At 55.8% G+C, this 23,128-nt stretch overlaps 1 protein-coding gene across 2 annotated transcripts in view; it reads right to left on the reverse strand.

The window, feature by feature from the left end:
• The window catches only part of DPYSL3 (dihydropyrimidinase like 3), a 31,347-nt gene extending 12,724 nt beyond the window's left edge, over positions 1-18,623 (reverse strand). The window contains exons 1-2 of one of the 2 annotated variants that reach the window (XM_074155803.1): positions 18,300-18,623; positions 1,235-1,323 (exon numbers count right to left, since the gene is read on the reverse strand). In XM_074155803.1, the coding sequence (XP_074011904.1) occupies positions 1,235-1,323; positions 18,300-18,623 (413 nt within the window). Of the gene's footprint in view, positions 1-1,234; positions 1,324-7,743; positions 7,838-18,299 lie in introns of those variants that run through there. The other variant, XM_074155804.1, reaches the window with a different exon arrangement.
• Between the last annotated feature and the right edge of the window lie 4,505 nt (positions 18,624-23,128).

A 23,128-nucleotide genomic window follows, 5' to 3' on the forward strand; every position in this document is an offset into this window, starting at 1 on the left:
CCCCCTCAATCCCTTTATCTGTCCATATGTGGCACTCAGCCTTCAAATCTCTTCTTTCAGAAATCCTATTTTCATCAAGCCCTCCTCAGTCTTTCCTGATAAATCAAGATAAAAGACAAGTTGGTTTTAATGGAAAACTTCAGATTTCCTTGGCACACTGAGGAAGTAAATGAGGAACAAATTCTATTTTTGCACTTCTTTCAACCTTAGTGACTTTGCAGTTTTTTTTCCTTAGAATAACAAAGGTTCTGTGGACAGAACTGTTTGCTTCAGTGCGCTCACAGCAATAAACCAGTAGCTCTTTCCACCATTTTTATTGAGATGAATCCATCACCAAAGGAACTGAACTGCTTACTGTGTTCTTACCAGAATTCACTCGCGAAAGCACTTCACTTCCAGGGCAATGAAATTCTGTAACCTCCAGGCGAGGACAAGTGATTTGCCCAAGGACGCCCAGAAAGTCTGTGCCACAGCAAGACCCGAAGCTGGCTCTGATCCCTGCCTGGGTACAAGTACTAGACAATCATGAATGCTCTTGTCCATGTGACTCATAAAAATACAGTCCCACTTCTTGAAGCATTTCTCTGCTGGTGGATTTTTAAAATACACCATCCTGGAAAGGATATTTTCCTCTTAACAAAGAGCAAGCGATGCCTTTTCACATCCCTGTGCTATAAACCATCCCAGTTCTTCCAATCCACCCAGCTTGGAGCTGGTCCCAGTGTGATATCTTTGCCACTTTGAAATGCAGCCTTTAAACAATGGAGTTTTTACTGCACCTCTGAAATACATGAAAAAGCTGGGGGGACCCAGAGGTTTGCCTGCAACTCCTGAAAATCTCAAGGATGCAGATGACCTGCAGCACAGCACTGTCCTTGTTAGTGCTGACAAATGTCATCTTGTGTGGGGTCACTCATGCTAATACTGTTAACTCAGGGCAAAACGGGCGTCAAAGATAAATCTTGTTCCTGGTGCAGTTACGTACAGCCTTGTTGTACAATGGATGCCGTGTCACGATGTCACCAGCCCTGCTGCGATTCAGTCTCTGGAGTTACTGTTGAACACGCCAGGCCATCACACGTGTGCTCACACACACCGCAGAGAGCTCAGCCTATCACCAGAGCCAGCTACCAAGCTGGGTACAGACTACATCCCCAAAAAGCCAATAGCCATCCAACCAGAAGCTGATTTAAGGGGAGATGGAGATAATACACTGTAATAGTTCTATACTTACTTTATGAGGCCATCCTCCATGTAAATGTCAGCATAGAATGACTGGTCATCATTGACTATTCTCCCTCCTTTAATAAGGAGACGATCACTCTGCGAAGGGAAGAGCACAGCAGTTGTCAGTAGCCGGTAACACACACTGCTTGGTGGCCAGAACAGTGCCCTTCTCTCAGGACTCTCTACTGCCCCGGACAGCTCGCCCCACAGCCGATACCGAGAGAAGGGACACTGTCCTGTGGGGAACAGACCCCGTCTGAGGAACTGGGGAGACCGAGGTCCTGCTCTTCTACCTCCCCCTGCACAAGTCCGAACACCAGCTGCAGGCAGGGCAGGGGCAAACAGACTCATCTCACATGTGGCGACCACGTACTCGGGTGGCATAAGCCGACGGTGCTGTTCCAGAGAATATGCAGTCATCCTGACTGCTTAAAATGCTGCCAACAGCCTCCCAGCTCTCGAGCTCCCCTTCCTGCCCTCTCTGCTCCCCCCAGTGCCCACAGCCCCCCTTCCACCGACCCAGCCTGGACCACGGCCGACCGGAGCCTTCAGTGGGGCTCACACACCAGCCTCAGCCCGTGAAGCTCTCGCACAATTAATTTCTCTGCAGGGAACTGGGTTTGTTCCTCATCCGCTGCCCCTGGGGTGGTTTCTGGAAGTATCACCACAGCAGTGGTAATTTGCAGCTTCCTCCCCGGCAACAGAAGGATGCGAGAGAATCCCCCCGTGTGCCTGCAGCAGCCGGAGCCCCGAGACCGGTGTGCGATTTTACTGCAATCTCATCCTCGCAGCCGAGACAAAGGAACTGGGTGGGGAAAGGCTCAGAACGCGTCGCGCTCGGCCCTGTCTGCGGCTCAGCGCCGGTGCAGGGGGAGAGACGCCGGCTCCCCTGGCTCCCCTCGCCTGTGCCGACGGCCAGCACCCCCACTCCCACCAGCGGGGGTTTACTTTCCCCTCTCAGCACCGACGGGGACCCTCGCCCCCCACCAGGAAGAGCTCAGGGCCGAGCGCTCCCCTGCTCCCGTCGCACCCACCACCCTCCCCGACACGCAGAGCCGGGGTCCGCTCCCCTTCCCCCCTGACGGTGGCCAACACGTCGGCAGGGGTCTAGCGGAACTTTGCTGTCTAAGGGGGGTCTGGAAACAAGGGCCCGTTGCTGGTCACGAACCTCCCCACACAGGTCCTTCACACAGCTGGCCTTAACAGACCAACACCAGCACACGGAGACGCCGGCCCAGGCTGGGGGGCCGGTACCACCTCCCGCTCGCAGCTCTTTCCCTCGGGCACAGCCGGCTGTCCTGGCCCGGGGTTCCCGTCCTCGTGCCAGCTCTCAGCCCACACCACAGCTGTCCCCGGTGGGCACAGCCCAGGCGACACTCAGATTTGGGGCCGAGGACCCCGAGCACAGACAGATGCTGCTGACGAGCCCCTGATTCTCCTCCTCCCGCAGTACAGGGCACTTGCCCTTCCTTTTGTGTCTGCCCAGTTGTCTCACCAACAATACTGTAATTTTAAATTCAGAAACCCCCAAAAGAGCGCAGTGTGATCACAGCCAGTTGCTTATAACCCTGTCAGTCCAGGGGGCAAGCAACTGAGCTGTGGCTCCCCTGGATGCCAATGAGGAGTACTTAATAACACTACAAGAAACGTGAACAGAAACCACCAAGCAACAGCATCGGGCATCAGCTATGGAAGAATCAGGGCAGGTCAGAAACAGAGAAGTTCTTGTTTTACATTTCAGTGAGCTGTACGCAGAGTTTCTCCCACATAACCAGTCCCCTGTGCCCTGGCAGATCCTCCTTGGCTTTACCTGCCCTACACAATGAGAAAAAAAGACTCTACTTGCCCAGATCCAGTAACACAACTGGGCCTCTGGTTTTTTTGTCTTGCCCATGCCCTTTAAACCTCCCCAGATTGCTTTCCCGAAGGCCCCGGAGTTCATTCTTGACAGAGTGCGAGCGCTCCAGCAAACACTGCTCCATCCTGTTCCTCCCTGCGCCTGGGAGAGGGGGAAGCCAAGGGAGACGGGCACAGGCGGCACGGGGGTAGGAGACTGCAGCACTTCACAATTACTGAATAAACTGTTAATATGAACTCAGAAAACATGCCTGCCCACAAAGACAAATGGTCGTTCTGTGGCAGATGTGAAGGGCTGCTCAGTGCTGGCTCTGTCAGCACACAGAGTTGTGAGGTCCATCGTGGCTGGAGCAGGAACAAGGGGTTCATTGAGGGGATGGGGCGCTGCCAGACACCCACGTGCCTGCGGGAGGGAGAAGGGGGCATCTGCACCCACCCACCAGCTACAGGGGAAAATGTAATAAAATAAAATAGGTAAAATCCAAGTGACACCACTTCCACAGGCTCTGGCATCGCCCAGGAGCGCACCCAGACGTCAAGAGGCATAGGAACAAGAAAGGAAGAGAACGAAGCAGTTACGAGGAAACAAGTCTGAGTGAACAGAGGGGATTCTGCAGCGCACGCTGCCAGAGCCGCCTCACACGACAATAAAATGCCTGTTGCCCTGCCAGGGCTCATTTCTGCCTCTCCACACCCACCGTCTCCCTGCCGGCCGGTGTCAGGCTGTGTCACCAGCCATTGTTGGCGATGGAAACTCTCCTGTGCCAGGAGCCGCAGCGACTCCACTGGCACCCCCAGCCCAGCTGAAGCGCCACAGGACGGGGCCAGTGTGCCCGGAGACCGGCCACTTTCACAGCCACTCATCCCTGCCTCGCGTGGCCACCGGGTCCAGCCCCCGTGCGAAGGGCCCAGCCCGGCACAGCGTGGGCGAGAGGTGCCACACAGACCGTGGCCACACGCAGCTCTTCCCATCGGCTGGCACAGGTCGGGCTTGCCGGCTTCATCTCCACTGCGGACTGCGTCCCAACAGGTCCCTGCGTGGGCAGGTACAGCCCGTCTGTGATGCCTTTCCTGAGCATCCCCCTCTGCAGGCACTGCCAAACCTGGGAGCATCCTGGAATTCCAGCACAGCCGCACCAGAGCCCAGCGGGACCCCCAACACCCCTGACACCCTGCCCTGCCGGGAAGCCTTTTTGCAGAACGCTCCCTGTCTCTCCACCTGCTGGTGTCTGGGATCAAGTGTTCAAACCATTACCCATTACCCATTCCCTCACACCCACGCTCTGCTCCTGATGCTCTTAAGCATCATCTGACCATTTGAGATTCCAGAATATCAGGGGGTTTCTTAACATTTCTGGGTGACACTGCAGAAGGAAAGGGAAGCAGCAGCTTCCAGAATCCAGCCAAGAACAGTGCTCACCTTGTTTACAAAGCACAAGGGCATAATTAGGGCAGCATGGAAGCAGGTGTATGGCTTTACTGCTCTTTCCCTTGTAAAAGAAGAGACACTAATTGCAGTGGTGTTTCATCAGCGGCTGGATGTCTCCTCCTCACCAATGCACCACAGCACAGCACGGGAAAAGCCCTGGCTGGACTCAGAGGGATGGGTGTCCAGCCGCGCTCAGTGACTCCCCACAGTCTGTGCCATGGTATGGAATGCCATACCGATAGCTGCCAGTTTACCAAAATCTGTCAGTAACCGAGGCTTTTGTCCCCACTTGCACCTGATACAAGACACTGGCCATCCCCACGCAGAGCCTGTTGTTTTCAGAAGTGCCAGAGACATCGCAGAGATGGTGCCCGTGGGCTGTGACAGGGTGGATGACGGGGATGGGCACAGCTCTCACCAAGAAAAACCACAGGAACTCCAGTCTGCCTGGGACAGGAAAGGGGTTTGCGATCAAAGCACAAACATTGAGCGATTTTGATTCAACCTACAGCTCCTTTAACAGTTATTTTGTGAAACCAGGACAAGGCATTTCCCCACTTCGGTCTTCCACCTCTTTCTGCAGGGACAGGAAAATGTACCGTGCAAAGCAGGAGGGGAAGTATTCTCATTATATCTCCAAACAACCAAAGAAAAGGAACTAATAAAAAGCCTCTCAAAGACACACAAGGTCTGAGATGACTATTCTCCTGAGCCGGGCACCCTGGCATCAGCACACATCTGGAAAGCAAGACTACGTCTGCTGGTCTCTGACGGTCTGTGCACAACCTCAGGCAGGGTGAAGGGCAACACCTCCACACCAAGTGGTGAAGCAATCACTGAGAAAGCCAAGAGACTCCGCTAACCTCCCCTCCTCACGTTTCCTCCACATTGCAGCCAACAGATATGCCCACTCTTCCCAACCTTCCTTCAACGGCTATGGTCTTGCCTGTCACACGCAGCTTCTGGCCAGGCTTTTCCAGTTCAGGCTGGGAGTAATTCCCACAGCAATTTATCTTGCACACACGCATGCACCCCTCACTCATGCTCCGGGCTTCTCCACCAAAATGGCTTTCCTAGAAAAGGCCAGAAATTGCTGGAAACAGCTACAACAGGCAAACTTCGGTTTTACAGATGGTATTGTCAGAAACTAACTACAAATTCTGACTGCAGCTCTGTTGAGCACGAGGGGAATCAGGAAGGAGTGTTTGTGCATCTCCAGAATTACTAGACATTTCAAACAATAGCTGACAGGAAGTAAAAATACCGCAATTTCCAATACATCCTTCACAAACGCCAAGCCTGGCTATTGCTTGGGTGCCAGAAGCAAGGCAGGCACTGCCTCCTCCGTCTGCGGGCTCCGTCATTCTTCAGCACTAGCAGCTTTGAGCTCTATGGGGAGGTACCCGTCAGCACACGGGGGCTCCTGTAACTCTCTGTATTCTCTCATGCGCCAGACCTCCCCCCACCGTGAGGCTTTCGATGCTTTAAAGGTCTCCGAGATATCTTATACCCTAATGGCACAACGCAGTCCCAAAAACCTCCCTCCTAACAGGCGCAGCTCAGCTGGCAACCTACCATCCCCAGAAGTCACTGTGTGTCCTGACACGCAAGAACAGATTCTGGGGCAGAAATCTAGGAAGGAGGAATAAACAATCAAGGCAATGCCTGGGGGACACGATCTGCAGAACGGGACAGAAGAGGCTTTGTGCTAGGGAACACACCGTAGATGAGATTTTCTTTCTGCCATTCCATTAAAATAGAGACGACCACCCAACACCTGCCTTCGCTTCATTGCTTCCCTCGGCCTCAAAGCACGGGCTCAGGACATGTGGGTCACTGGACCAGAATTCCAGAGGGATCTCCTCCACCCCACCCAGGACACGATAACGCTGCAAAACAGGGTAACGCAGTCCGGGAGGGCCATCACCAATCTCCAGAAGTCCGAGGAGAGAGGTACCTGTCATGTCAGCTGCAGAGACACCGCTCACCTGCAGCGTTCTCAGCTGAGGAAAGGATTTTATAGGGAAAAATAAAGCAACCTGTGACATTTTGTTACCACTGAGGTAAGAAAGTTCCTGATGGATCCCAGAGGAGCAGGAACAAACCCTGCATATTGGTAAAGCATATCATAGAGGTCCTTCTAGAAAAAGCCCCAGAGAATGGGAGAAATCCCACCTGCAGCAGTGATGTTGCTGTCACCATGGTGGTCTAAGGATACGGAAAAGGCAAGATGTGTAAAGCTGCAAAATTGCTTACTAGAGCAATTGAATGTGGGTTGACAAAGGAATTTCTCTTTACAGTGGCTAATGATCTTTGTGCTCCTTTGGGAGCATTCCGTTCACATCTGTACATTAAAAAGAATAATGAAGCTCAAGTGCTTTGTTTTTCCTTTTCCTTCAAGGAGCCAAACCTGTCCTCAGGAGGAAAAACAAGAGCTTTAGGAAGCCAGCAGCAAGCCATCAACAAGATGAAAGACCCGACTGCCTTCCCAGAAGAAAGCCCCACGCAGCCTGCGCTGGGGGGTCGGGGGGGGCAGAGGAAGGCACAAGCCGGGCCGGAGAGAGGTAGCGCAGAGAGCCCGGCTGGTAGCCCGCGGCTCCCAGCCCTCCAGAGCAAACACGCCGCCGGGCTCTCCCCGCCGGGCGGTGCGGGGCGGGCTGTGCCGGGCTCTCCCCGCCGGGCGGTGCGGTCCCTGCGCGGCCGCCGCACCTGATGCGGCAGGAGGGGAGCGGGGCCGGGGATGCGGCGGCACCGGGCGCCGAGAAGGCCCCGGGACCAGCCGAGGGGCTCGCCAGCCCGCACCCCCGCCCGCGCTCCCGGCCCCGCCGCGCACCGGAACGGCCGCCCGAGGCGGGGGCAGGCGGGGGCAGCTGCGGGAGCCGCTTCCCGCAGCCCCGCTCGGAGGGAAGCCCGCCCGGGCGACGGGCTTGCCCGGTCACCGCGCCCGCCCGGCCAGGTGGCTCCGCCGGAGGCTGCCCCGGGGGATGACGCGGGCAGTGCCCGGGGAGCGCGTGCCGCCGGCAACCGGAGCGGCTCCGGGCGGGGCTGAGCCCGGCGGGGCGCGGCTCTGCCCGGCCCGCGTTCGCCGGCGGGGCCCGGGGCACCTGCGGGGGCGGTGGGACCGGCCGCGGCTCTTTGTCTGCGGGGCGCCGCCGCCCCGGCCCGCAGCACCGGGCACCGGCACCGCCCCGGGCACCGCCGGCGCCCCCCGCCCCGCCCGCGGCACCCACCGTGATGCGCGGGATGTTCTTCTTGCCCTGGTACGACATGGCGCCGCCCGCCCGGCCCGACCCGCCGCCGCCTGCGCTGCCCTCCGCGCCGGCTCCGCACAAAGGCGAGCCCGACCCGCGCCCGCCGTGCCAGCCGCCACCGGGGACGGACCGCCGCCCCGCCCCGCCCCGCCCCCCGCCCGCCGCCGCCGCCAGGGGGCGCCCCGGCACCGGGAACCGCTCCCCGTGCACCGGTACCGGGCTCCAGACATCGGGTGCCGGGTACCGGGCTCCGGGAACCGCTCCCCGTGCACCGGTACCGGGCTCCCCGCACACCCAGCAGGGCTCGCCACCCTCCGCACATCAGGTGCTGGGCACCGGCACCGGGCGCCGTGTACCCGGCATCGCCCACCGGGCACCGGGCAGAGCCCAGCCGCCAGCCCCGGTTCCGGGGGGCTGCGGGGGGGCCGCACCGCCGGCCCGTGCGGGACCAGCCCCCAGAACAGGCAACGGCGGGAGCTGGGCACAAACGGGGCTTTTCTCAAGCTGAAACTTTTCCATGTAATAACAGCGAGTAAAAAGGAAAGAGATTTCTAAAGAACGGATATTTTGGTACTGAATCTGAATCCCCTTTAACTCTCTTTCACAAGCACAAGAATTGGAAACATTTACAAAAAATAAAATGCCCCAAGCATCTGGCTCCAGCAATCTTGTGTCCTATGTAAACACTGCGAGTGTTGGCAGGGGCATGGATTCCTGTGTTTCCCCAGCTGTGATCCTGGTAGGAAGGTTTGAACTGTGGAATTGGTCACAAGCATTCAGCGTGTGCTGAGATCCGGGACCCCCACTGACAGCGGGCCAGGACCGGGCCGGCTGGAATTGTGCTACCATGGGAAGAACTCGTCTGCCCTCTCCCGTCTGACACGATCCACGATGCTGCCGGCAGGTCCGTGGCCCTGCAGAGCCGCGGCCGGGCCGGAGTCTCCCCTTCTCTCCCAGGCCAGCTGCCACCGCTCTGACGTGCCGAGCTCCGAACACCATCAGCGAGATCCCCCTACAGATCCTGCTGCCGGGCAGCAGCTAACAGTGTCTCCTCCACCACCCAAATCTTACAGGCACACCTGCAACAGGCATCACTGTAAATGCAATTTCTAGCTCCTGCTGGAAAAACAAACCATCGGACCTGGGTGATCAACACCCAACGCTCCCTTCAGTTCGCCTTTGGAAGCAGAACCCAGTTACGGCCTGCAACGGCTGGGGGGGCTCTGTTCCCCCGTGCCCGAGCCAAGCGCCCCTCACAGCACATCCCCTGACGCTGCGGCAAACCTCGACCGCTGAGAGCTCTGGAGAAGTGGGCGCTGGCAGCGTGGACTGTCTGGAGCTGGTGCTCCGCCGCCGGGGTTCAGAGGAGGGTCACACTCGGCCGGGATAATTGTACGCTCTCCCTGCGGCGGGGCTCAGGCGCACAGACTGGTAGGGCAGCCTCCCCGGCCGCAGGCTTTGATGTCTCCTCTGGCTCAGCAACCCAGCCCAAGGCTTCTATTACTCACCCGGTTTGTTTTTCTGTGTGCGCTTCCACTGAAGCTCTTAGAAAGTTTTACTGGATACATATTTATTCTAAACCCAAAAAGCTTTCACCAGCTTAAAGCAAAAGCCAGTGGCTTCTCAATAACCTACTTATTACTGCCAGACTATGAGGATGTCTGCAAAATGGCCAGGGCTCCTCGGCCCAGCGGGACCCCTGCCCGCAGCCTGCGAGCACCCCAGAACTCGGCGGGTCCCAGGCACCAGGACAGGAATGAAGGAGCAGGGCCATGCCAGAGCCAGCCGGAGTGCGTGGGCAGCAGGTATGGTACCAAACCATACTGTTCTTGCTGCGATGCCTCAAGAACGGGTCTGGTGTCTACCAAAATTAGACTGGCTGGGGCTGGGACGTGAGAAAGACCCTCAACCCTTATCGCCAAACCTCCCAAAACTTCACTCACCCATTTTCCAGAAAGTTTAAGAGCATTCTCGTGCTGGGTGGTACCACGTTACTTTGTCTGGGGTCAGTAACAGAAAAACAGCAGTTAATTAGTTAATAATAGATAAATTACTATGTAGACAGATGCTGACTCGAGCACTTGGACAGCTTCAAGAGCTGGGCTTGCATCAGCCCCCTGGACACTGGCCAGCCACGGTGACTTCAGACCCTTCTTTTGAGGAGATGTGCTCTCTTCCTGGTTGCTATGTGACACTCACACAAATACACAGTAAAACATGCTGCCCTGGGCCCAAAACATTCAAAATGGAAAAAGATTTTTGTTTTCTGTAAGACCTCTCCCAGGTGCAGTCAGTGAGGTGTTACTCGCATGCTTTGAAATATCCTCAACAAGAAGCACGGTCAATTTGAAAGTTATTTAAAAATGGCAAATCTCTCACAGCTCATGGCCTCCTCAAACAGCTACAGGGATAACATGGCACGAGATGTTTCTGGCTGGCGACGATGGGTGGCAGGAGCATGGCGAGGAACACCAGTGGTGTGACCACAGAGCAGAAGGCACATGTTGCTGCAAGGACTTTGTCACCAAAACGAACCCAGCAGCAGGCTCAAGACATGTCCGTAAAGAGCAGGGTGCTGCTGACCCAGCTCCTGCAGAGAATGAGCAGATCCCGCGGGGGCGACACGTCTGCCACCAATGGCTCTTACCGACAGGCCCAGCCGAGATGCAGTGAATACAACCAGCCACGGAGCAAGCACAGCTCATAACGTCCAGCAGACCTGCCAGAACAGCCCGTCCCCACGTCTGCCGTCTCCTCCTCCCCATCTGCATTCTTTGCATAAAACTCTCCCCTGGTCTCTTCCAGAGGATGAGTTCCCAGGGGCTGAGCTATCTCGGGGCACAGGGAATCCAGGGGACAGAAACATGGCATCTGGTGCACCCTCTCCAGGTGGAACCTCTGGCAGAACACGGTGTCTCGGGAGGGTGGTCAGGCACCCTGACCCCAGCACACCAGGAACTTCCACCACACACAAACTTCATAGCAGCTTCTCTTGAGCCGGTGCGTGCCATGCCCGGAGGAAGGGGACCACTAACCCTGAGCTGTGGCTCTGCCTCCGCACTGCATCCCCTTCCATTGAGATCCACAGGGCCACCCTTACTTCTGCGGGGGGTCCAGCTCCAAGAGATGAGTGCTCACAAGCATCTGCCCGTCACGCTCTTCAGTGCTGCGGGCTCCAGCTCTCCCAACCTCTGATGTTCAACTTGAGAGCCAGAGCTGGAGGGCGCTGGGGAGGGAGCCCACTGGCCCCGTTGCTGAGGAACACTCACAGCCACACTGGCTTTCGCACCGTTCCCACCATCCACACCATGTCCCGGTGGCAGCACGGGGCTCTGCAGCCCTTCAAACTCCCGCTCTGGAGCAGACATGAACGGCAGGGAATCAAACGCAGCTGCAGCAGGAGACACATGGGGCACGAGGCAGGTCGGGGGCAGCAACACAAGCTTTTCCACAGCGGAGCAACTCTGCTTCATTTTCTCCTGGCAGTGGAAATGAGGAGGGAAATCGGCAGATGTATGGCCTAAAACATAGCTGGGGAAGCAGAATTTCACAGCACAAGCTGACAATCCTGCTCTTTAGGACACGTCCCGCAGCCACACCAGCACCGTGACAGGCAGCGGGGGTCAGGGTGTCACGCTGCCTGTAGCAACGGGGACAACGGCACACAGCACCAACCCGCCGGGACCCGGCTCCCACCGCAGGCAGCCACGTCTCTCCCTCCCTCCTTCCCGTCTCACCCCAAAACGCTAATGCCAAGGAGGGAGACGACTTCCACTTCACACCCAGCTCCCTCCGGGGGGTGAGCTTTGGCTTCGCAAGAGCATCTGGATTTCCACTGAAATGACTCAACTCCCTCTGAGCACGGAGGGGCCAGCCTGACTCTGTGCAACGCTGGCACCCGTCTCGTCCCCTTTACTGTGCAGAGCAAGGACCAGAAAGGACTGAGCTCTCTGCTCGGCATCACTTCTTTCCCCCCCTCAGCTGCACGGAAACACCCGTTACCGGATCCAAATCCGGGTGCTGTAAAATGGAGCTCTTCTGTTCCCAGCGGAGCAGTGGGGAAGATGCTGCTGGATCCAACCCACAGCCGAGAGCCAGCCTGGCTCAACAAGCCAAGGTCCAGCTATATTTTCCAGCTTCTCAGCCCTGTTTCCAGGAAGGCTGCCGGCATGTTTGGTTTTTGTTTCTTCCTCCCATTTCCTCCAGCCACCCGTAGCAACTGCTCCCCGGCAGAAAACCTAGCCTTCTCTGCCTTCCACCTCTTTGCAGAGGTGACGATGGAAGGGGTCTGTGTAGGGAAAGCTTTCACCCAAAGCAAAGCAACAGAGCAAACACAGATCCAGCTGGTCTCCACTGTGGTTTCCCTCGGGATTAGGGCTGACCATCAGTGATCAGCTCTGCACTCACCTGGACCATCTCTGGAGAGCAGGCCACATGTATGAAATGACTTTTCTGGGTCTCATCACAAAACCTCCTTGTTTTGATGCCACTTGCAATGGCATCTACATTTTATAGTCTTTCTCTAGGTCTGTTTGCTTGCACCTTTCAGAGCTGAATCTCTTTTTGTCATTCCCAGCTCAGGTTTCTGAGTCCCCAAGACGAGGTTGGGATCACTCCTCCCCAGCTGGCACTGACAACATCGCTGTCCTTCTCCTTCCAGGTCACCAGAGATACTGGAGAAGAGCCACTTTAACACAGACACATACAGCTTCCCACTATACAATCCATACACCCCCCTGCATGCCCCACACAACTGTCCTGTGGGTCTGTATCCTCCGAGCCCATTTGCCGGCTCCCGTGCAGCCCAGCTGAGGGAGTACGCGCAGCCCCTGGTCCTCACCAAGCCCCCTGCCTCCACACACGAGAGCTCGGTTTCCCCCGAGCTCCTTGATCCACATGGCTGGTGACTTTTCCTGCCCGGCCGGGGCTGACCCCAGCCGGGACCACCAGCAAAACCTTCTGCAAAGGGAAAGCAGCATGAGAGCCCCCAGCCCCGCTCGCCCTGCCCCGGGGGCGGCTGCGGGCACAGGAAGAACAGAGCCCTCACAGATGAGGGTCACAGAAAAGCTGCTGAGCTACAACCCCAGGACTCCACTGAATCCTCCTGGCAGCTGCCTGCCTGCCGCCAACACCACCCATTAGAAAATGAAAGCCCCCAAAGCCTAGCCCACCTTGCCGGCACGTACCAGAGACACGCACTGCTCCCACCCCGGGGACAGGCAGAGCTGGCCTCTTGGAGGTACTGACTTCTTAAATAAAAAGAGAAGGAAAAGATTATTTTGGATGGAGCCAACTATGCTGTGGCCAAACCACAATGTTTCGTTTCAATTTAAACCTACTGAAGTTTGTGTTTGACACTTTCAACTGTGTTCATAAAAAATGCCTAGAGGAGTTTCCAACACAACAAAGCCTCTTCCAAGTGAGAAAGCAGCGAGCTTTGCCTTGCAAGTCTCAAAACGTTTAGCTACTTCTCAGAATCTGTCATTGTTTCCCTTTCTTTCCTAAAATGGGCATCTCTCAAAAACCACACAGATTTGTGAGAACAGGAAGACATGTCCACGTGGCTCATGCAGTTTGTTTGGCTCCCAAAGCATGTTTGTCGATGGAATGCTACCTGCCATGGGGCTCCCGGGGACACCTCTCTCGGAGGCCTGGGAGTCAGCCCTTCCTCTCGGTGCCTGGTCCCATCGCCAGCGGCTCGGCAGGGACAGCTCAATGTGGAGAAAAATATCACTGGCTTTTTGTATTAAATGAAGAGTCTTTTGGGGTATCATTTTGCAAAGGTAAAGAGCATTATAAACCCTACCACGGGCATAGAAAAGAATTCCTTGCCCTGCACTCCAGCCCCTCGCAAACCTTCCGGGGTCACCACGCAGAAGGAAGGCACCAGCAGGAATGTTCATCTCACAGCCAGAGCCCCCTCTTTAGAGGAGAGAGACCTCCTTCAAGAAGGCTAAGAACAGGCTGGATCAACGTGGGACCGAGTGATCCATCAACCCATCTATTTTACACCTGGCTACAAAAACCCATTTCTTTTCTGCATAAGAGTTACATAAAGACCTACATGTTCCCAGGAACAGCATGAAGTTTTCAAGAACACATCACCCAGAACAACAACTGCAGCATCCTTCCAAAGCCCCGGCAGTGTGAGCTCGGCGTGTTGTCAGGGTGCCCTATGGATGCGGTGGCCAAGTGCCCCCAGCCACCCCTGGGGACCCCAAGGGACCCCCAGTGCCAGGCCCCTGCTCCCACTGCAGCCCCCGCGGCGCCGGGGCTGGCCCCTGCAAAGGCTGCACCTCCCAGAGCGGGCAGCAAGGACAGAAAGAAGCCAAGGACCGTTGCCACAAGGTAGTGCCATAAAGCAAACTACTTCCATGTTAGGGTGAGGTTTTTGGTAAAACAAAAGCTCTTTGCAGCAAGCAGGAACTCTTCGACTGAATCCGTGTTTTCTTTGGAAAACTAGCCCTACCGCCGAACTCCCATTGAATCCAATATCTGTGTCTTCTTACATGGCAGGTGGTTTATCAAACTTTGCAGTTTTGCTTAACTACTGGCAATAATCTGTATCCCAACATGAACAGCCAAAGAACTGACCTCTTATTGTTGTGGCATCAGATTTCTTAAAAAAACACAAACAAAAATGTGCAGGACTTTTTTCCATGAAGATCAGAGTAGTTAGCATCAAACTCCATGAATTATAATACAGGTCTCACTGTTGTCTTTGCATTGTGGGAACTAGTTCAGTGGCCTGGGTTTGTTCCTACTGTTTGTAGAAATACCAGAAATAATGTAACTCCAAATCATTCTCCTAAAAAAAAATAAATTAGAAAAGTAAAACCAAAACAAAAACCTGAGCTCTCTGCTGAGTGGGGCAATGCTGAGGTTATGAATTAATGTTATCAAAGTGATTTATGATCCCTTCCATAAATGCAAGATTTTAAACCATGCTAAAAGGCAGTGCACAACTGCAACTTTTAGATCACTAAGGTAAGGAAAAGACTGCTGCCAGTGCGGTGTTTCTGCTACAAATTACTGGCAATGGGAACAAACAAGCTGAATGCTGAAGTCACAGCCCACTTTACAAATGTCAGAAAAAGAACAAACTAAGAGAGAATCGAGTTAGTTCAAGCCTCCTTCTCCTGTCGAGGCCACCCTGCACGTCTGTCCAGGATCCATCACAAGCTGAATCTGAGTGGTGTCACCCAAACAGACAGGATGAGGCACGTGTGGCACGAGCCACCTCCGGGAGAAAAGCCAAGGACTAGCTCCAGAGGCTCTTCTGGCGGGGACAGACCCCTCACCTGCTTTCACTGCCCTGTAGCTTCCCTCTCACTCCTGGATCCTGCAGTGGGAGCCTGAGTCTCCTCCTCCTCCCCGGAGCTGCCCCAGCCTGCGGTGAGGCTGCAATCCCATGTTTGTGGGACCACAGCCAGTTGCCTTGGAAATGACGACTTCACTGCAGAACCACGCAGCAGGATGGGAGGACACGTCTGGGGCGAGCCTAATGAGCCCAGCGCTCCTGCCTCTGTTAATGAAGAGGAGGATGGAAAAGCGGGGTCTCTGCCGGGCTGAGCAGCAAGGAGGTACATGGAGGAGGCCACCGCAGGCTTCTGGTTTACCCTCTTCCCAGGCACGGAACAGAGGTGTCCCTTTGCTGGGTAAAGCTCCTTCCCCGCTCCCCAAGGCCAGCGGTGCCGCTCCCCAGCATCTGGGCATCCGATACTGGCCCTCAGTGAACATCCTGACCACAGGGATTCAGAGGTTTGTCTGCCACCCACAGAGAAACTCTTTGACTCCATCACGGTAAAACAAGCGTAATCCACCCTGGTCAGACAAAGGCACGGCAGCTCTCGAGGAAAGCTGTAGGAAACTTCCCAAGGGTAGAGTCCAGGCAGGCTATTACTGATGGAAACCCACACCAAATTAAATCACTCTTGTTAAATGAGGTCTCTGGGAACAGTCCAAATCAGAGCAGAATCTGCCCCCCAGCACTGTTCCTCCCGATCTGAAGTGTTCTCCAGCGACAGTCCTCGCTGCAGCAGACCCTCGTACAGGGGAAAGGGGGCTCCTGCTTTCAGCCAAGAGCCCCCAAGAGGCACCCCTCCGTTGGGGCGAGTCCTGCACAGAACTGGGCACCCGGGTGCAGCAGAGCCCAGGCAGCCCATCGCCCGCAGGGTGGCCACAGCCTCCCCGAGCAGCCGCCCCCAGCCCCTCTCCCTGTCCCCGAACCCAACGGCAAAGCTCCAATTCCCACCACGGAGCACCGAACCGCTCCCAGCCACATCCCTCACCGTACCCATGTCCAAACCACCACAACCGTCACTGGCTTCACTGTGCCCGATCCCCCAGCTCAGTTTTTGTCCTTCCAACAGACATTGTGATAAAGCAAAGTGGGGTTAAACACCAGCCTGGGCCTGTGTCACACCGACAGGCTGTACGAAATCACAGGTTATCACCGGGCAGTGACACACGGCAGTTGTCCTCCTGCAGAAATGCTGGCGCTCTAATTGTAATCAATGCCATTACAAACAAAAAAACAAAAACCAAACAGAAGAGAAAACGTGCGCTGGTCTGTTGTACTGCTCACTCCAAGAGACGCAACTCCGTCTGCTGCCCCCTCCGTGCACAGGCAGCCTCTCACTCCCAGCTTTCCCAGTAACTTGCCCAGTCAAGGGTAGATGACTTAACCTCTCTCTCTGTTTCTTAATCTGTGAAATTATTCAAAGAAGTTCGATTTGCCTTGACAAAAGAGCTTTTGTGTGCTCTGAATCCTGTTCAGAGCTCAAGCCAAGCAAACCCCGTGGCCGTGCAGGCTCAGCACACACAACGGGCTTTTCCCACCGGGAACGCCAGGCTCTGGGATGCTCCCAATCTTGAAAGTCATTGTATCCAGTCACATGAGTCCTCCGGCGGGGCAGGCTCAGGAACACTTATCTATGAAGCTTCCCACTGTCTCAGACAAGACATGCAGATAAAAAGGGTTCGGTTGCTGATGCTTATCAGGTGGAAGGCCTCAGAGGAAGAAATCTGGGAGCAGAAATGATCAGGAAGAGAGCAGCTGCTGAAGGAAAACCTCAGCTATGAAACTCCAGAGATAACTGTCTGCATAAGACCTTAAAAGGGAATGAGCTGTTCTGAGTTTTTGGTACGGCTAATAAAGAAAAGCTCACAGCAAAGCCCGCAGACAGGCCCTCCTGAGTTCTTGCTTCTTTTCCAAGAAGCAGCAGCATAAAATTGTTAATGCAGTGGTCAGTTCTGCAGCTGGTATTCAAACCACACGGACAAGGCTGGTGCTGATAAGAGTAATGTTAATTTTGTTTCTGACTGTAAAACAGGCTGTAAAGCAGGAAAGGTGAAGAACAGGAACCAAATAGCATGCCAATAAGAAACCAAAAAACAGAGGCTGAAGAAATTAAAGTGCGATGAAGAAACCTCAGAGCAACCCACAGCCTAGCTAGAGGCTCCTACAGAAGAGAGCAGACATTAAGGACAGTCTGATGCTTTTCCCCAAAACTGAGCGAGGCCGAGTCATCACATTTCACTGCTGCTGCTCCCACCAGGATCGAGCCGGTGAGGTTTGTCCTCCAGATCACAAACCCTGGCAGCTGATTGAGGCTCACACTCTGGACACGAGCTGAGACACCCACACCGCTGCCTCAGGCTAAGCTGCAGGAGCCAGTGATTTCTGCTTCCATTTCTAAAAATAGGTTTTATTAATTTGCCCTGTTCACCCTTGAAAACCAATGCCCTTAAGGCAACCATTTACTAAAAAGTTCAGCTCCAAATGAACTCACTGACCAGGCCGGCTAGTGGCCTTACTTGCTTCATATGTAAATGAGCAACAGGCTCACTGAAATCCCAACTGAGGAATTTACTCAACACTATTGACCTAATCATCTTCCTGCCAAAGTCACAGTGGTGTAAATGGGACCAGAACCCAAAGAAGCAACCGCAGTCTCTGGCGGAAGGATCCGTGCTGCGGAGCTGGAGGAATCTCCTTATTACCTTGAGTTTGGCATAAGTTGAGAAACTTTGTGCCTGACAATTCTGTCAGTGGTGCCACTTCCCCACCGACGTGCCGTCCCACGCTGCGGATGCGGGACTTGTGATTTGTGTCAACTGAGACAAGGATCACCCTGCTCTGGAGTGACAACTCCAAAATCCACCCTCTTTTTTTCGCGGGGAGTGTGCGTGCTTATTCTTTCACACAAGTATAAAAAGGGCAGCTGTAGCAGACCGAGCCAGCCGCGCTGCCGCTCGGATCTACCGGCCCCGGTGAGGCGGCAGGGACCCTCCCGATCGTGCCGGAGCCCCGCAGAGGCCCGGGGCTGCGCACACCGGGGGGTGACAGCAGAACCCTCCTTCCCAGGGGGGACACCACCGACACCCGGCGCGGACCTGCCACCGCCGACGGCTCCCCCAGCCCCGGCCGCGGGGCGAGCGGCGGCCGGGCCCCCCGAGCCCCCCGCCCCGCCGCGCAGCCCCGCCCGAGCCCCGGCCCCGGCCCAACCGCCCCGGCCCGGCCCGGCTCCTACCCTGTCGTCCGCGGGGGCCAGGTCCTGGGGCCGCTCCTCGCAGGGGACGGCGCCGAGCTCGCCGGCGCCCGAGCCGGGGCCGGGGCCGCGGGCCGAGTCGGGCTCGGGGCCGGGCTCGGTGGCGGTGCCGGGGCGGGCGGGGGTCGGGGCGCGGCGCTGCCCGACTCGCAGCGCCCCGAAGTCCAGGGTCTTGCTCTCGAAGGCGCCCTCGACGCTGCAGAAGAGCCCCCCGCGCTTCTGCCGAGGCGTCGCCGCCGAGCCCGGCCGCGCCAGGTAGACCGGCAGCTCCTCGCCGCCGCCGCCGCGCCGCCCGCCCGCCGCCATGCCCGCCCGCCGCGCCGACCGACCCGCCGACCCGCCGACCGACCGACCGCGCCGCCGGGGCCGGGCGGGACGGGGCCCCGGGCGGCTCCGCGCCGGGCGGGGCGGGGCGGGCGGCGGGGCGGGGCCGGGGCGCTCACCGGCCTCCCCCGGGCCTCCCCCGCGCCCTCCCCCGAGCGGGAGCTCCGGGACAGCCCCGGGCACGGCGGAGGCGGGTGGGGACGGGAGCAGCCGCCTCACTGCCCGGCCCCGAGCCCGGTGCCCCGAGCCCCCGGCGTCCCCCGGGGCGGGGCGGGTGCTGGTGAGGTGCCGCCGGCCTGTCGGGGCCAGAGGGAGGTGACGGGGGCAGGCGGGGCGCGGCCGCACGGCGCAACCCGAGGTGGCGGTGCGTCCGCCGGGGCCGCGGCGGGACGGGCCTGGTCGGTCACCCGTTACAGCCGCACGACGGGTGACCCGCGCGGGCGTGTGCACCGACAGCCGGGCACGGCGGCGGCAGCTCCCGGTACCGGCCAGCGCCGGGTGCTGCCTCGAGAGCCCCGCGGCCGGTTCGCCTCAAAGGCGCTGGAGGCCGAAGGGCCGGGACAGGCCCCTGGGTCCGTGGGGCCGGGCGGCACCGGCGGCGTCGCGCCCCAAGGGAACTGGAGCCCTGGCTGAACCTTCTGCTTCCAGGCGCTTGTTTCCTCAGAGAGAGCAAGCGTGCGCAGCGCCTGGGCCCAACGTGCCGTCAAGTAAACTCTCACACCACATATTTGGGTTATGAGGTGTTGTCAGTTACGGTTTTTCCATCCTTTTTTGTGGGAAAAAAAACCCAACCAGTGCCATTGTCTCTGCCCGTCCTCTGAGGGCTGGTGGTTCTCCCTCACGGAAAAATGCGCATGGAGCCGGACCATCCCAGAGAACAATGTCCCTGCGGCGGTGCCTGGGGAGGACTCCGGGCACCAGCTGGAGTTACGAGGGAGGAAATGGCCTGGGATCGTTTCCTTCCTCTTGCGCCCAGGGAAGCAGCCTGCTTCTGCAACTGGAGGCGTGCAGTGTCATTAGCTGAGTGGAACAATCTACAGGGCCTTGAATTTTTGACTAACTATTCAGGCCTGAAGGGTTAGGAGAAGAGGCAGTGCCAGCAAACTTGGATGAGGTACTTTGGCAGCGCTGTGTCACACAGCAGAGGAAAACACCCCACCCCTGCTTTCTCTAAAGCAACAGCAGGGAGGGTTAAATTGGGTTGTTCTCACAATCTCGCATGAACTTTAATATGCAGCTGCCCCGGCTTTGTGGCTTCACAGAACTGACCATTGCGGGCTCTGTGCTGGCACCAGAGCCCCCCCTGCTCGCCCCCCCAGGGACACATGCCCAGGGACGAGCCCTGTGCTGCTGCCAGTGTGATGGTCACTGTCACTGCAGGGGCAGCAGCAGCGCCCAGCAGCTGAGGAAGGAACTACCCTTTCAAATAGCCAGAGTGAGTTTGGTTTGTAGTTTCTTCTGCTCCTGGAAAATGCTCGCTCTCTGTCACCAGACGCTTGGCGGTGGGGCCACTGGTGCCACCCACACAGATGCACCCAGAGGGGCTGCCCACCAGGACCTTACCGTCCTATGGGACCACCTCAGCAGGAATGAATTTATCCTCCTCCTGCTGCAGGCTGGGCCCACTGAGCAGGAGCTGAAAACCATCTCAGCCAGCTTCTGCCCCTGGCATGGGGCAAAATTCACTCTTCTGCTGATCTCAGAGCCGGTGGCAGGAATACTGCAGAGGGTGAGCAGAGTCCCTGCTCGTTGCCAAGTAATAGCACTCGAGGAAGGGAGCCTTTCTGGGGACGAAAAGCGCGTTCCTGAGCCGCAGACTGACCCATGGCCTTGTGCACCAACCCCCGTCACGTTAGAGCAAACCCCTTGTTTTGGTTGGGACCTCTCCATATGGTTGTGAAGCCTCATGGGGAATTAATATTCCTTGGAACGGGGCCTGGCCTTGGTCTGGTTCTGCAAATGTGCAAAAGTTTCAGCATTATACTTTAATAGCAATATTTATTCAAATCCTGATTCTAATGTTTATCTTTCCTAGTGCCTTGCTGCATAAATGGTTGCACTGAAGTTTTCTGCACCAGTGAAGGAGTACGGGGGCTCTTCTGGGAAGTGAAGCCTTTAGAATCTGACCTTTACTAGAAATTATTCTCTGTGTAAGACAATTGCTGATTTTACTTCTAAGATTGCCTTTCACTTTTAAGATTCTTTTTGTTAGGTGCTGTAAGGCCTCTAGTTCAAGAGTGCCATGAGAACTGAAGTTGGGGTTCAGTGTTTTGGGTTCAGTGTGTTCACTGCAGTAGCCTTGCTTTTGAGCCCAGCAGAAAGCATTATTTATATTTCTGTATATGTGTGTCTCAGATCAGAGTTGAAGCTTTTAATTACACAATGACAAAATGCCTGTCCCCTGTAATTAAGGGCATTCTCTTTTCTTTAAATCACATGTTTGTATGCTAGTTGGCAAAAATGCTTTTGAGGCATGAGTGGTGTGTCTTCAAATGCTGGTGGCAAAGCAGACCTCCTCTCGCTGTCTGTGCAAAGTAGTTGGGAGATAGGGATTAGGGAGGGCATCCCAGTGAAAGGTTGGATCCCTGGGAGGATGGAAATGCCTTTGCGCTCCGGTGCGGGGGTGCTGCCGCGGGACCCACCAGAACTGAGATGTCAGCCCCATGGAGCATCCCCTCCGCTCTAGGACTGTGCGACCCCAGAACGAGCGTGGCTGAACCTGGTGGGTCAGTCTGAGCTGAGCCTGACAGATGGGCACCGCCATCATATCTTGGAAGAGAAGAAGTAGGCTGGTGTTCTGATTTAGGGAACGGCATTTATTTTAGGGGAAATTATGTTGTGACTTGACTGTGTCCTTCTTGTAGAGTAAGAACTGTTTTTATTAATCAGCACTCAGAAATGGGAATCAGACACATCCCAGGTGAACGGCGCTAGTTGTGAATGAGGACTGGTGCAGCCCTCCTGGCAATGGTCTTCAGGCAAATCCCCTTCTGCACACGGATTAGTTAATAAGATGGGACATAATCGCCCTGTCTGGGGTGGGTGTTTTCTTACTCTGTGCACTCAGGCCCCGTGTTGTTCCCTTTGTTGTCCTCATCATCTGCTCCAGAGCACGGGCTGCGGTTCCCGATAGTCCCCATGCAGGAATCACGGGCCCAAACGACTGCCCGACCTGCCGAGAGGCACGATCTGCGGTGTAACTTTCACAAGCATTTTCTCTGTGAGGCCGCCCACTTACTAAGGGTTATTTTTTAAATGTTTGAAGGGGAATTTAAATTGCCAACTAAATCATTCACATAGCAAAGGTATTGACAGAGAAGTCATATTAGGTCATCTTGCCTGCCGCTGCCAAGGCACCGTTGTTCTCTGCTGGGTATTTTCTGATCATTTTCCTAACTCATTTTCCATTTGTCAGGCTGGCAGGCCGTTTCTTAATTGGATAAACTCTGCATCCTCTGTTGGCAAAATTCTGTGCTGGTTCCCAGTTCCCAGATGCTCAACGCAGCATCATTCTGTCTGTAATAAAAACAGAAAAGGATTTTTAAAATGTGAGGCATGAAGCTTTTTATTCTTGCTTCTTTTTCTGGAGTTACTCAGGCCCTTAAAAGAAAGTTGAGGGGGTGGGAGGGAAGCATCTCGGGCACCATAGCTGTGACCACAGTGCTCATTAGACTTGGAGGATGTCATGTTATTTGAAGGAAACAGGCTGTTGACGTTAGGTGAGATTTGACACCCTCCTTCACCAACGCCCACCAGATCAACCAAAGGAGAGATGTGTCCTGAGTGAGGACATTTCCTTCCTTGATGTCAAATCAATACAAAATGGTTTTACACTGGTTTTTCTGTGGGCCTGGAGGCAGCAGATCTTTAATTGCACATGAAAGGGACATAATGACAGCGTAACTTTGTTAGCTTGATAAATGCACATCTGGTTTCATAGCCCATTCGCTTCTAAGGTCTGTAGGTTGAGCTGGAGAAGCCCTGGGAAGCAGCAGGGCAGTGCCAGCAGCAGGTTAACGCCGATTTATTCATCCCCATCTGCTTCCTACAGGGATCGATAACACTGCAGCCCTTTATTACATGCATGATAAGTAGCAATGGTGAAATTAGTTGGAGTTATCTTGTTTCATGTGAAGTTAGAGCTGCCCTCTCTTAGTCTGTGCTCCTGATTGATGGGGGTGTCCAGGGCAGGAGACTGCCAGACAAACAGGACTGTTGTGCTGATTCATTCTTGCAGCAACCTCGGGACAGCCTCCAGCACTGCATTTCATGTGCAGGCTAAGGACAAACACAGAAGAAATCGCAAAACAGCCAAACTTGACAAGAAAATCTGCTTGTCCTACTTAACATTTAGAGGCAGAGGTCAGAGATGGGTGGGTTCTTTCCTTCCCCAAGAAATGGCACGTTCAATGAAGGGCAGGAGGCTGAGGAGCCTGCTACCTCCATCGACCAGGGAAGGCCAGTGACTGATGCTTCTATTGCCATGC

Source organism: Numenius arquata, chromosome 11 (genome assembly GCF_964106895.1).
Source record: "Numenius arquata chromosome 11, bNumArq3.hap1.1, whole genome shotgun sequence".
In the NCBI taxonomy this organism is placed as follows: Eukaryota; Metazoa; Chordata; class Aves; order Charadriiformes; family Scolopacidae; genus Numenius; species Numenius arquata.